The sequence below is a fragment of the Mastomys coucha genome, unplaced genomic scaffold (genome assembly GCF_008632895.1).
Source record: "Mastomys coucha isolate ucsf_1 unplaced genomic scaffold, UCSF_Mcou_1 pScaffold22, whole genome shotgun sequence".
Lineage (NCBI taxonomy): Eukaryota > Metazoa > Chordata > Mammalia > Rodentia > Muridae > Mastomys > Mastomys coucha.
The window spans coordinates 243,886,981-243,902,474 of NW_022196905.1; the positions used below are offsets into that span (position 1 = coordinate 243,886,981).

The 15,494-nt window shown below is 43.4% G+C and overlaps 1 protein-coding gene across 2 annotated transcripts in view; it reads right to left on the reverse strand.

Annotated features, from left to right (window-relative positions):
* The window catches only part of Ranbp10 (RAN binding protein 10), a 63,217-nt gene that overhangs the window by 30,818 nt on the left and 16,905 nt on the right, over positions 1 to 15,494 (reverse strand). The window contains exon 3 of one of the 2 annotated variants that reach the window (XM_031341236.1): positions 7,723 to 7,775. The exons of the other annotated variant lie outside the window; for it this stretch is intronic. Coding sequence (XP_031197096.1) covers positions 7,723 to 7,775 — 53 coding nt within the window. The remainder of the gene's footprint in view (positions 1 to 7,722; positions 7,776 to 15,494) is intronic. 2 annotated transcript variants of the gene reach the window in all.

A 15,494-nucleotide genomic window follows, 5' to 3' on the forward strand; every position in this document is an offset into this window, starting at 1 on the left:
GCTGTAACGGAGCCAGAGAAGGCTTTCCAAGCTTCCTATGCAAACAGAACTGGTGATGCTTCTCCAGAAGCGCCACAGCACAAGGAGCCATGGTGGAGTTGCCAATGCAACTTCACACCCAAAGCCTGGTCTAGAGAAGACAGACCTCCAAGAAGATGGTGGGACCTGCCCTGACAAGTTTCCCTGCAACACTGGAAAAGCTACCCCTCAGGGGCTAACCTTCAGGGCCTCCGTGTTCAGGATCAAGGGGGATCCTTTTCATTCTAGTGGCCTCTTTCAGGATGAAAAAGTATTGCTGCTACCCCTTATAAATGCTGAAGCAGCAGCCTGACACTGGCCCCACCCAGCAACTCCAGGCGAGTTGCCAGGACAAGGGCACTTAACTCCTCCAACCAGCCGAAGCACTCAGATCACAGTTCTTATCCCTGCTGAAAGTGTTTCTGTTTGTCTAAAACAGGGTTTCACTTACATAGCCCAAGCTGATGTAGACCAGGCTGGCTTCGAACTCATAGAGATCTACCTATCTCTGCTGAGATGAATGCAAGAGCCATCATACCTGGCTATGTGTTTTTAACTTGAAGAGCATTTTACTTAAGAGTCTAAGCTGGCTGAGAACTCCCAAGCCTCCAGCCTCTGGTTCCTGACAGATGTATGCCAGCACACCCAGCCCTGGTGAGTTCTTGTACTTTCCTGTGACTCCCCACTGGTACCTGGATATCCATGGCTCCCCAGAAAGAAGTGACTAAGCCCCACTTTCTAGTCCTCCCTCTGTATTGAGCATAATCCATACACCCATCTCCAGGTGACCTGCAAACAAAAGCACAAAAGGCCCTTACCACATGTTAGGGGCAAACCCCACACTCATAAACCCAACAAGTTTTGATTTCTCACCCAAACAACCCTCAAAACAAAACAAAACAAAAAGACTTTCTCTAAAACCTGCAGTCTCACGGGCGCTGTGCTGTGCTTTGCTTTACTCCGTTGTTTCACTTTGTTTTGTTTCCATGTGTATGGTGTGTTGGAAGAAGGGATGTATGTTGTAGCTAGATTTCCTACTTTAGTCTTCTTTCCTCCACCTTTCTCCACCCTTTTTCTTCCATCCTTTCAACCCCCTAACCCTAGATAAGAGAGAAAAAAGGATACAGAGAAAAGAAAGAGATCTCTGAATAAAGTCAGGGGTCAGAAAGGGGAGCGAAGTTACTGTTAGACTACTTCCTGCTGATTAGGGGCCTTGAGTTCTTGGGGCAAGCTTGATCTTTGCAGTCAGGATATCTAATTACTTCTTCTTGTTTCTTCTTTTTGCACTGCTACTTAACAGACCACAACTGACAGCAACCAACAACCCACCAACTGACTCTGCCTCTCAAGGCTCTAGCATTTATATACCCTCTGAAAAGTCCCCAGAATTCCAAATGTCACAGTGACAGTACTGTCTCCAGCTGGCAAAGCACAGTTACCTGCTGCGGACAATCTGAAGCAGTCCGTATCCCATAACTTGGATTAAAACAAAAACATTCATATAATATCTCTGTCTTGTTTTAAAAAAAAAAACAAACTCCAAAACTGTCACTCCAGTATGTGCTTGTCGGTGTGGGTATACACCTGCATACAGTGTGCAGGGGAAGGACTGGATGTCACTCCTCAGTCATACAGGTATGCATGCACATGGGGCAGTGTGCAGGGTTAGCACTGGATGTCTTTCTTCAGTCATTCCACCTTTTACATTCTGAGACACAGTCTCTGGCTGAACCTTAAGTTCTCTGACTCTCAGCTAGGTTGGTTAGCTAGCTGGCTTCAAGGATCTGGCTGTTTACACACACACAGAGAGAGAGAAAGAGAGCCCAGCACTGGGGTAACATGTGTGTGCTACCACACCCAGCTTTTACATGGGTTCTGAAGATCCAAACTTGGATCTTCAAGCTCGCTGCAGCAGGCACTTTACCAAACTGAGCCATCTCTCTTGCCCACCTACATTTTTCTAAACTTGCAAATTAAAGTAGTCTATATAGGCTGAATGAAATAGGTCAGTAGTAGAGACTTTGCAAATGTAGATTCTAAGTTCAATTCCCATCACCACCCTCAGAAAGAAAAAATAATCTGCATACACAGCATTGAAACAAAGGACCTCTCCCAATGACATAGCAGGAGTCTTCTCAACCAAGCCAGATGTACTCAGTTATCTCAATATACACACATTTAAGACCTAACTGTCTACTTTAAGGAATAGGCAGTGTGTTGGGGACCAAACCCACAACCTCATTACTGAGCTACATCCTCAGGCCCCAGTCCACTTATGACTAATGCTTCCATTTAGTATCTTAGTGTGAGAGAGGACTTTTTCTGTAAACCATGGGCTACCACTTCCTACAGTTCCACAAGCTGAGAACAGAAAGTTCTCACTGTCCAGGAGCCCCAGCTTTAATTCCTCTGGTAGAACCTCCCTTTACACGGAGTTAGGGGGAATTGATCTGACAATATCTTGCCTACACAAAACAATCCTGTAGCTCCCAGCTGCTTGCTGGAGGAGGAGACGACCATCCACCTGGTAAACTCATCAATATCAGGCCAAACACAACTCAGAAGCAGTGTTCACTACCTCTTCCACTCTCTTCCCCTCCATTACATGCCTGTGCCTATCATGGGGATTACATACCTAGCATACAATGTTCATAGAATGGATAATTCAAACACCTGTATTATACCAAACACCAATACTATCCACAATGGAGACATAAAAAGGTACTTACTCCTCAAAACAAATGTCCTTCCCCAGTTAAATATGAAATAGTATAACTCTTAAGATTAACATACAGGGCCAGGGGCTGGTGAGATGGCTCAGCGGGTAAGAGTACCGACTGTTCTTCCGAAGGTCGTGAGTTCAAATCCCAGCAACCACATGATGGCTCACAATCACCCATAGTGAAATCTGACACCTTCTCAAGTGTCTGAAGACAGCTACAGTGTACTCATTTCAAATAATAAATTTAAAAAAACATTTAAAAATAAACAAACAAACAAACATACAGGGCCAGAAAGATGGCTCAGAACATACATATCTCCAAGCCCACAAACCTAAGTCCAGTAAATTTTAGAAAAATGTAATAACTTCTGTTGTTTTGTTTTTAACAAAAAGACAAGCTGGTCAGTGATGACTGGTGGCACATGCCTTTAGTACCAGCACTTGGAAGGCAGAGGGAGAGCCAGCCTGGTCTACAGACCAAATTCCAGGACAGCCAAGGAAACACAGTGAGACTATGTCTCAAAAAAACATGAGCCAGGAGGTGGTGGTGCTTGCCTTTATTCCCAGCACTTGGGAGGCAGAGGCAGGCGGATTTCTGAGTTCGAGGCCAGCCTGGTCTACAGAGTGAGTTCCAGGACAGCCAGGGATACACAGAGAAACCCTGTCTCGAAAAACCGGAAAAACAAAAACAAACAAACAAACAAACAAAAAACACGAGAGAGAGAGAGAGAGAGAGAGAGAGAGAGAGAGAGAGAGAGACAGACAGACAGACAGACAGACAGACAGACAGACAGACAAACAGACACTGGAGGTAGTGGCTTGTGTCTGTAATTCAGCACTTAGAAAATGGAGGCAGGAGGACCAGGAATTCAAAGTCAACCTCAGCCACATAGCAATTTTAAGGTCAGCTTGAGCTACATGAAATCTTCTCAAAAAACAAAACAAGCATGCATAAAAATAAAATAATTTAGAGCAATAATAGGCTTTAAACTCCAGTAATGAGTGAGAGAAAATGTAACCAACTGCTAGGCAAACATGAATACACTGGCTGAGACACCATTAGTTCTGCTGGGCATAGACACACATCTATAACCCAGCACTCAGAAAACTCAATAGGCTAAGGTAGGCAGATGTCTAATTTGAAACCAGCTTGAGATACATTTTAAGAGCCTATTTCCAAACAAAACAAAACAAAAACAGCAGTAACAACAATTATAATAAATAAAACTTGAAGAAAAAAAAAACAGAAAGAGCGGGCAGTGGTGGCCCATGCCTTTAATCCCAGCACTTGGGAGGCAGAGGCAGGCAGATTTCTGAGTTCAGGGCCAGCCTGGTCTACAGAGTGAGTTCCAGGACAGCCAGGGATACACAGAGAAACCCTGTCCCAAAAAAACAAAAACAAAAAACAAAAAAAACACACAACAACAACAACAAAAAAAAAAAACAGAAAGAGATGTATACCATTTGTGGTTTGAAAGATTTAATTTTCAGTGACGTTAATGTTTCCTATGCTAACACATGGATTTTTTTTGCATACCTTATAAATGTAAAATGTGAGTACAGCATCTTGTTTCTAAGGCTTGCTAGTAATGTTCAAACTGTCCTAGGTGTGGTGGTGCAGGCTTATAATGGCATTGGCCTATATTCCCAGGTCTCAGAGGAACTGGAAGATGAGAGTTCAAAGTCACTATTAGCTATATACAGAGTTTGAGGACCCTGTCTTGGTATACATGAGATCTTGCTTCCCTGTCACCAGCACCTCTCAAAAAGGTCTTACAGGAAATATAAAAACCCTGACATCTTCACTATATTAAAACATTAACACCCCTCCCTAAATAACACTAGAAGAAAAACCAAGCAATTTGCATGAAGATGTTTCTAAGGCTGGTCAAAACAGCAAGCCCTGCTGGGTCGGTAGCTCAGTAGGAGAGTGTTTCCCTACTACATGCAAAGTCCTAGGTTTAATACTCAGCAGAATAAATATTTTAATTTTAACTTAAAGAAAAATAGTCAGGCATTGTGTGGCAAGCCTATAATCCCAGCATGGAGAGAGGAAGGTAGGAAGACCGTGAGTTCAAGGACAGCCTCAGCTCCATAGAAAAACCATGTCTCAAAACAAACTCCTCCATATAAATACAAATATCCAATTAAAAAAAAGAAAGGTTTATACGTATGGTGCAACCAAACAAAATGACTTGACTGGGTCCACTGATGGTGAACAAACACAGAAAATAATCTGTCCACCGAGATATATGTACACACTCATCTCAAAAGGGATATTTGAGTGAAGTATATTTGCCTTGAATCCCAGCACCTGGGAGACGGAGGCTGGTAGAACTCTGTGTATTTGAGGCCAGTACAGTCTTTATTGCAAGTTCCAAGACAGACAGAAAAACATTATTGAAAGACCCTGTCTCAAAAAAGAAAGAAAGAAAGGAAGGAAGGAAAGAAAGAAAGAAAGGAAAGAAAGAAAGAAAAGCCCCCTCAGAGCCTAAGTGGACAGAGCACTGGCCTACAGACAACAGAAGCCCCAACAAGTGGCCAGCAGGCTTGAAGACGTATTATCTCTCAAACATCTCATCTAAAGGTAATAACTAAAGTTATTACCTTCCTCAAAATTTGGTCCCAGCCAAGGCCATTACCACTCTCCTCTCACCAATCACACATCCGAACAACCCAATTAGTCTTCAACGGCCTCTTGGAAACTAAAAGCATTTGCCAAGAAGGCTCAAGCTGCTATCATACTTCATCTTGCCTCCCTGCCAAAGTACCTGCAAGGAGTTTCACGTCTACGTGTTAAAAGTGATGATGCTTTCAGTTTTAGAACACATATGTTCAAGACACACACACACACACACACACACACACACACACACAGAGAGAGAAAGAGAGAGAGAGAGAGTGAGCGCACAATCTCAGAAAAGTTGAAAGCACACTCTTGTTCCAAACCCTCCAAATCCAGCAGTAGCCTGAGCAATGACAGACTCACCATCATCCCTGAGAAGGGACACTCCACTCTACCCATTTCTCTGTCCTATGCTAGATCTGCCCACACATCGGCTAGCCTTGCATCCTAGGAAAGTCAAGGATGTACATCTTTCCCAAAGAGCACTATCTAAAGTAAATGTGACTCTTCTACCTACGGAGTTGTCAGGCAGAGGTGAGATATGACAGGAAGAAGAACTTAAGAGGAACCAGCAGTTAGTGAGAATGAGGTCAAAAGCAAGCAGAGACTGTGGAGCCCAGCTATGCTCACAACACTTGAAAAGCAAAAGCAAGAAAAAGCTCAAATTCAAGGCCAGCTTGAACTATACAGCAAGACTGTCTCCAAAAACAAAATCTCTTTTTCCCAATACCAAAACAATACAAAAGTTCAAAGGTCACACTGAAAGCAAGAAACAGATCTACAGGGCTGGCGAGATGGCTCAGTGGGTAAGAGCACTGACTGTTCTTCCAAAGGTCCTGAGTTCAAATCCCAGCAACCACATGGTGGCTTACAACCACCAGTAATAAGATTTGATGCCCTCTTCTGGTGTGTCTGAAGTCAGCTACAGCGTACTTATGTATAATAATAAATAAATCTTTGGGCCAGAGCAGTCAGGGACTGAGCGAGCAGAGTTGACCAGAACGAGCAGAGATTCTAAAAATTCAACTCCCAACAACCACATGAAGGCTCACAACCATCTGTACAGCTACAGTGGACTCACATACATAAAACAATAAATAAAAAAAAAGAAACAGATCTATAAGATCTATATAAAAAATTTAAAAATACAAAATTATACCTAATTTATACATTTATACAGTTGTTTTCAATCATATCAAAGCAAAAAGGCAAAAACAAAAAAGCCAAATTCCTGACAATTAGGTGAATCCAGAGCAAGTCTAGAGTGCATTTGAAATCAGTCCATTATAGATAAATTTGTGGTGAAGATTAAATTATTTGGAAAAGGCATTGAAGTGTTACTCCCTCTTTTAAAAAGCCACTGTCTTCTGCATCACAGACACAAGGAATACAATGCAAACCAGGAGGACACTCATTGCCTGCCTTCATGATGCTATCAGGGTAGCTCACCACTGAAGGTGAGGGCACCTCTGCCACTGAAGACAAATACAGACCTAGCAGCATCACTTGAAATCTATCAGCTCTTAGGGTAGGTTTCTGCCTCTTCAGTTATGCCCAGCTAGGACTGAGAATGAACAGCTGGGCAGAAAACAACTGGAAATATGCTGGACTGGTATAAGAGGACCAGATGCAGAACCTAGAACATTCTACTAATCTGAATCTGCTGTGTACCCACAGCTACAAATTCAGATATCTTAACCATATCATTTATTTATTCAGAATTCACCTCAACCAGGTTCCACGTGGGAAGCCACTTGAAGACTTTGATCTTTAACATGGTGAAGTAACAAGCAAAAAGGAGCCAGGCTTGGCAGTACATGCCTCCCGGCACATGCCTGAGTCCCAGACTGGCAATGGCCAATAGGATAGAGGGTTACTGAGGCGTAGCCCCAATAGGAGTAAGTTCAGGTCACTTCATTTTAACAGTAAACAGATCAAATTCCATGAGTAACTGCCACTTGTCAATTCATTTTTTTAATATTTTATTTTTAATTATGTATTATTGTGTTTGTCTGAGTACAAATTTGTGCACTTGAGTGCAGGGGTCCACGGGGACAGTGGTGAGCAACATGACATGAGTGCTAGCAAGTGAACTCAAGTCCTCTAGAAAAGCAGGAAGCACTCTTAACTGGGACCGTAACTTCTAAGTTCAACTGCCCAGGCCTTCTTTGTAGCTTCTATCAATTGATTTTTGAAACATAAGATGTCCTAACTCAATGACCACCATTTGGAATTCTTCACCCAATGCCTTGACATCCTACAAACAAGTCCCTCCTGAGTCTTTGAGCTGCCACTTCTGCTCTAAGAGATCAGGGCAGATGAGAGCAGAACAATGTTTTCTTGAACAGTGACTCACCAGGCAGTCTGTTCATGTTAACGCCTTGCGCTGAGAGTCCAATTCCCATGTACCTTAAAAAAAGCAAACAGGGAAGGAATGAGAACAAAGCAGAACACTCTATGTCTGAGGAGGCCGTGATGAAATTCATTACTTTATATGCTAGTTGTCTCCCTTCGCAAACAGTGTTTGGTAGAAGACAGAAAAAGGAGAATGCCATGAGGACAGGCTTCTTCAATGCACTAATGGCTCTCAGAGAAGCCTCAGCTTTTGATTTGATTTCTCTGGGGCCTACCTGTAGACAACCTTTTTGCTCTCTTTTCTTTTCTTTTCTTTTCTTTCCTTTCCTTCCCTTTTCTTTCTTTCTTTCTTTCTTCTTCTTCTATTTTTTTTTTCCCTGAGACAGGGTCTTTCTATGTAGCTCTAGCTGTCCCAGAACGCACTAAGTAGATCAGGCTGGCCTCAAGATCTACATACCTCTGCCTCCTCAGTGTTGGGATTAAAGGTGAGCACCATCATGCCTGGCTGGCCTTTTGATTTCTATTGGAAGCAACTTAGTATCTTTGCAACTAAAGAAAGAAGAAGGCTGGGGCTGGAGAGTTGGCTCAGCAGTTAAGAGCACTGACTGCTCTTCTGGAGGTCCTAAGTTCAAATCCCAGCAACCACATGGTGGCTCACAACCATCTATAATGAGATCTAAGGCCTTCTTCTGGTGTGTCTGAAGACAGCTACAGTGTACTTATATATAATAAATAAATAAATAAAATAAATCTAAAAAAAAAAAAAAAAAAAAAAAAAAAAAAGAAAAGAAAGAAGAGGGCTTATAAAAGGACTCAGCAGGTCAAGGATCTTGCCACCAAACCTGAAACCTGAATTCTACCTCTGAGACCCATAAAGTAAAAAGAAAATACTGACCCTTAAAAATCTTCATCTGATTTCCAGATCTGTCTGTGATGTATGTGTGCACACATCATAAGTACACAAAATAAACAAATACATGCAACTTAAAATGTTTCTTTAAAAGAAATGAGATAGCGTTTGTGACCATGACTAACTGGTAACTTGTACCGAAATCATGGCCTCCAGCAAATTCCATCCAGGGCAAGAGAATCCATTCCTTAAACCCTAAGAGCTAGGAAATGAGTGGCACAGGGCAAGGCAAGGTCACATTTGCTAGTTAGCAAGGAACAGAACACTGAACAAGTATAGCCAGGCTGTGTCTTTTCTGCTTCATCACAAAACCTGACACAGCTGCTTCTCAGGATTCTACACACACACACACACACACTGTCCCTCTCTGTACATCTATGGCTAACTTCCTAGCTCACATGAAGCAGGGAGGTGGTAAAGCTTGAGCTTCTAAAACCATCCCCCCCACACACACATAAACCCCAAGTACCTAAGTAAGGTTTGCAAGGAAAGGTGGGGCCCTTCCTCTGGCAACTTCCAACTCTTGGTGGCACTTGTAAGAAGAGTTAAACCAAAAAAGGAAATCTCCTTTTCAGTCTAAGTGTGTGTGGTATTTAAGAAAATGGGTAACTCCTCAAGAACTTAAAAATAAAAGAATCAAGTCATCATTCTTTAAAAGAGTACAAGCCAATATAAATGACCTGATTCAGAGCACATACAAGCATGAACTAAACAGGCAGCTGAATACTTAAAACATCTAAAACACCATCCAAAGAGGCTGAGGTGTAACTTCATAACTGCCTAACAATGTTGATGTACTTTTTTTTTTTTTTTTTTGGTTTTTCGAGACAAGGTTTCTCTGTGTAGCCCTGGCTGTCCTGGAACTCACTCTGTAGACCAGGCTGGTCTCAAACTCAGAAATCCACCTGCCTCTGCCTCCCAAGTGCTGGGATTAAAGGCATGCACCACCACTGCCCAGCTAATGTCGATGTACTTAATGCCTGAATTGTACGCCTGTTTCCTAATAATCATGGGGCCCTATACCATAGTGACCCAGCAATCCTCATCATGTACAGGTATCAAGAAAAGACACAGACTAACACATAGCACTAATTAATTTAGTGATACTTAAAGGAGAAGAGATCAGGAAAAAGAAAAGGTCTGGCAAAGAATAGAGGGGCATCCATAGCATAGAGAAAACTTGGCTTCCTTGTTTTAATATTTGGAACATAGAGTTAGATCCTTTGAGGTAAAAGACATGGCCCAATATACAGCTAGAGGCTAAACAGAATGCTCAGTCCTTCCAAGAAACACATATACTGACTGCCAGAAAGGGCCAGCTTCTAGGACCATCAGGAGCTGCTGTGTGAGCCCGCTGGCAGAATTCCCATTAGATTAGAACCTGCACATTTCCCCAGAAAAACAGCAGCTTAAATAATCAGCTTCCTGGCTTTATGTGGTAAAGGATGCTAAGAGCTAGTTTCCATTCCCTGGATGTCTTTGCTGACCAAGCAGTAAACAACTCAATCAGCCTGTCCAGCCAGGGGTGGTGGCGCACGCCTTTAATCCCAGCACTTGGGAGGCAGAGGCAGGCGCATCTCTAAGTTCGAGGCCAGCCTGGTCTACAGCATGAGTTCTAGGACAGCCAAGGCTACACAGAGAAACCCTGTCTCAAAAAACCAAAAACCAAAAACAAACAAACAAAAATAAACAAACAATTAGCCTGTCCAAACTGCCCAAGTGCAGTACAGCCATGGGTTCCTTAGCTTGGATGGCAGCCACTCATCTTCTGCTACTGTGAGGCATCTATGCCTGAATCCCATAACACACGTAATCCCACAACTGGCATAAGAGTTTCCTGAAACTAAGGTAAGAGCTTGTGTTTGGAACTTACTTGCTCCTGGGATGACCCTCGATGCTTTAAGCTGGAGCAATCCTAGTAAATCAAGGATCCCCAGGAAAAGTTATGTTTGGCCACTAGCCAAAGTTCTGGTTCTACAATGTTCCATGGTGATGAGTGACCACTAAGACATCTATGCTCAAAACACAAGTTGCTTTTAGGGGGTAAGGGGCACAGCTCAATAGTATAGCACTTGTCTAACATGTACAAAGCCTAGGTTTGATCTCTAGCACTATATAAAAAAGCCCAAATGTGAATAAGTTATTTGTTCCTTCCTACAGGAGAAGTCATAACTCTGGCTAGTGGCCAAACATAACTTTTCCTGGGGATCCTTGATTTACTAGGATTGCTCCAGCTTAAAGCATCGAGGGTCATCCCAGGAGCAAGTAAGTTCCAAACACAAGCTCTTACCTTAGTTTCAGGAAACTCTTATGCCAGTGGTGCCCATCATCATGTTCCTATTGGTTCTGTGTTCCTCAGGAGGAATGACATTTCCTAGATAATGGCCCAAGAGCCTCTGCATAAACTACCACCTCAACTTCAAAATCTGATGGGATGAGTTCAGTGGAGAGCAGCCAGGGGAAGCTGACACGCATTCACATTGGGCACCATGCCACCTGTGGGTGTCAATGACACAGAGAGCAGCTCCACAAGAACCCAACCAGCAGACTCAGCTGAGTCAGGGTCCAGGGGAACCAGGCCCCAACTCTTCAAACACTGGACAACACTAAGTCTTTTCCAAAGTGAGGGCATTCTGAAGCAACAAGAAGCCACAGGTCCCGGGCTACATGTGGCAGAGCATCTGGACCAGGATGAGGAACCTGGACTCAAGCCCCAGGCACTGAATAAAAGAAGAGGAAGAAGCTGTTGTTTCACAGATGGGTGCAATGGCATGCAACTGTAATTCCCCAGCAGCACTTGGTAGGAAGAGGCAGACAGAAAGGCACAAGTTGAGAGACAGCCTGGACTGCAATGCAAATCACCTAGGACTACATAAAGAGATCTTGTCAAGTTCTAGTGAGTTTGCAGGCACCTAAAGACATCATGCAACCAGCCTAAGATAAGCAAAGTATGGAAGAGCCATATGGACCTTCAAATATACTAAATGCAGAGCTACAGCTTTTGGTTTTGTTTTTTTTTGCAATACTGGGAATCTAGCCCAAGCAAGGGCTGTACTGCTGGTCTACAGAGCAAGTTCTAGGACAGTCAAAGCTACACAGAGAAACCATACCTCAAAAAACAAACAAGCAACAACAACAAAAGATAATGATAATAATAACAATAAGCCAGATGATCACATGCACCTTTAATCTCAGCATGAGTAGGCACAGACAGGCAGACCAGCCTAGTACTTACTTGTTCATCAACTTGAATACTTAATCTTTTTTTCTTCTTTTGTTTTTTGTTTTAAGACAGGGTTTCTCTGTATAGCCCTGGCTGTTCTGGAACTCACTCTGCAGACCAGGCTGGCCTCGAACTCAGAAATCTGCCTGCTTCTGCCTCCCAAGTGCTGGGATTAAAGGCGTGTGCCACCACCGCCCGGTTTGAACCCTTAATCTTAAAATGTCAATACTAGGACTGGAGAGATGGCTTAGTGGTTAAGAGTACCTGTTGCTCTTGCAGAGGACCTGAATTCAATTCCCAACATCCACATGGCAGCTCACAACCATCTATAACTCCATTTCTAGGTGATCTGATGCCTCTTCTGACCTCCTCAGGCACACATGACAAACATATATGCACTTGGGCACATACACACAAAATTAAATAAATGCTTTAAAAAAAAAGAGAGAGAGAGAGAGACAATGTCAAGACTTCCCAAAGCTCAGTAACTTTTTTTTTTCAGAAATTAAAAAAATCTATGTGGAATCTCAAGTGGCAGTAGGTAGCAGCTAAAATAACCTTCAAAAAGTAAAAACAGTTGGAGGACTCATATTTCCTGATTTCAAACTTACTATAGGAAAGCTAGATTAATCAAAATAGTATAGGACTAAAATACAATAATACAAATAAAAAACCCAATATAGGACTAGCAAACAACAGACACAAAGACCAACAAAATAAGATGGAAATAGGGAACCTAGAAATAAACCCTGGAGGCTAAAGAGATGGCTCAGTGGTTAAGACCACTGATGCTCTTCTGAAGGTCCTGAGTTCAATTCCCAGGAACCACGTGGTGGCTCACAACTATCCGTAATGAGATCTGACACCATCTCTGGTGTGTCTGAACACAGCTACAGTGTACTTACATATAATAAATAAATAAATAAAAATAGAAATAAACCCTCATCTATGTGGTTAGTTGATTTCGACAAGGGTGCCATAACCACTCAGTACAAGTAATACCTTCTTCTAGAGACCCCGAGGTCTCAGTCATACCTTCCACAAAGATGAGCACAGTGCTGGGTGCACAGGGCAAGCAGGCTCCTACACTCAGTCCCACCAGCAGCAAGTCAAGACTTGAACCAGAGAGCCAGAGTGCACTGACTTGAAGTGAGGACTCCCTGAGAACGTTGAAAGCTGAGCTAAGGCCTGGTAAAGGAGATGAGAGAAGCTAAAGGGAGGATGTGCTGTATACAAGTAACAGAATGTACAAAGGCAAAAAGACAAAAAAGCAGACACAGGGTAGAGGAACCGAAAGACGTTCAGTGTGGTCGAGTTGTAGGCTGGGCAGACAGACATACAAAGAACCATAGCAGGACAGGAAACGGGGGAGGGGACACATTCAGCCTCCATGCTAACTTAAGGAGTTTGAACTTTACAGAAGAGGTGTGGGAAGGCTACAACTGATCAGATAGCAGACACAGACTGAAGAAGAAAACCCAGACACTACCAAAGACATCCTAATAAACAATAGGGATAAAAAGACATGGAAAAAGCCAACCACTCCTTAGAATACAATGAATGTATGAAGTAGGGAGAGGGTCGAAAAGCCCATGACACAGACCAGCACAACTAATTACCATAGCAAGGCCAACTGAGACCCACTTGGCAATTCTGAAGCCAAAGCACTCAGCCAGAGGCTTTAGCTGCCAACCTCCAACTGTTCTCACCCTGACAACGACCCCAGGGCACAATCCCTGAATGAGAACCATACAGGACATTCTCAGATTCAAATCTCATCTCTGCTCTCAAGCTCACCATGGGTCCATGGGTATGTCTCTTGTGCTCTTGGGGCCTGCATCATCAGCTGTTATCTTGAACCCAAAGAGGCCTTAGTGCAGCAGCTCACTGGAACTAATGAAGGAGCGCCTGGGCTGCTACTCAGGGAAAGCAGATAGTAGATAGCTGTGTACATGATGACCCACTCTGTTCTAGTAGGTCACATAGGTTCTTCCAGTAGGAGAATCTGATAAAGCAGGCATTCTCAAAGGCCTGAACTTGGGACATCTAAAAACAAATGCCTGTTTATTTTAAGATTACCAAGGAGAAAGGACATGAACATTTGCTTCTTTGTTGGTAATAGGCCAGACTATGCTAAGAACACTGCCAGATACTGGCTGACTCAACACAGCCTGGGAAGAAGGGAGACAGCAAAAGGCCCCCACTCCCTTAAGAGGTGACAGAATGGATCCCAACAGTTTGTCTGCCCAATGCCTCATTTGTCCATGTGGTTCTCTTTTTAGGCATCAATAGAGAAAAAAATAATTTACCTCACAAGCAACTGCAAGATGAACCTATTTGATCTGCTCATTTCTTCTACATGACAGCAAAACAGAGAGGAGATAACATTTAACAAAGACAGCCAGGAAGTACAGAGGGACAACAGACAAGTGCCTGATGGTAGCTGGGTCATAAGCTGGTTTCTAACTTCTCAGTTTCTGCCACTGACTGCCAAAATCACAATGCAAGCTGCAGCTACAAGAGTTTCTCTGCCCCTACTGTGGCTTTGCAGTGCAAAGTCAAGCCAAGTAGAGACCCACCTGAGACTTGGAGAAGGGGTAGCCACACTGTAGGTGGGCAGGAAAGGCCCTCGCTAACCACACCGTACTATATCTACCCAGAAGCTCTCACCACTGACTCATAGACAAAAGGGGTCAAACTGAGGCCCAGGAATATAACTGCCTTCAGAATAGGATGGAAGCTACTGAGGCCCAGACTGCCTACCACTCATCCCTGCCCTCTCTGCCACAGAAGTGGCAGTATGCTAAAACTGGTCATATGGAGAGGTGTAAGCACATTTGTCAACTTGGACTCTTCCCCTCTCTGTTTTCCATATTTCCTATAACGTGAATTCTTTGTTGATGATGGGTTTGATTTCTTTCTTTTTTGTTTGTTTGTTGTGGATTGTTTTTGTGTGTGTGTGTGACAAGGTCTCACATAGTGAGGCTGTTCTATGTAGCCACAGATGGCCTTGAATTTTTGATTCTCATCCAGTGTATATGGTGCTGAGGATCAAACCCAGGGCTTTGACATCTATGAGCCCTGGCTGTCCTAGACCTCACTCTGTAGATCAGGCTGGCCTTTAACTTAGAAATCCACCTGCCTCTGCCTCCCAAATGCTGGGATCAAAGGCATGCACCACCACTGCCCAGCTGGAATCATTTTATAACTGTGGGAAAATCACATTTAGGAGCCAGCTATAACCATCTCTCTAGATCATCCCAGTGCAGCAATTCAGTGACAAGAGACAGATTAGGCTTGGCTTTCCTGTTAGTTCATCAGTACACCTACCTCCCTGAACCGTGGCAGGAGGCTGAGACTATACTGGAAGAAACAGGAGAAAGTATCACTATCCCCGTCAGGCAGTGGAGCTCAAGCCCAGGCTCAAAGAGCATCTTGTGATCCCACCTCAAGTACAACCAGAGCACATGCCTAGACGAGACACAGGTTCAGCGCAGCTCCAAGTGACTGTAGATTGGTTGTTCTGCCTGACCTAACCATGCTTGGTCATATCAGAGGATGAGACCTTAGAAATGAGACCACTAAGCCAGGCGGTGGTGACGTATGCCTTTAATCCCAGCACTTGGGAGGTAGAGGCAGG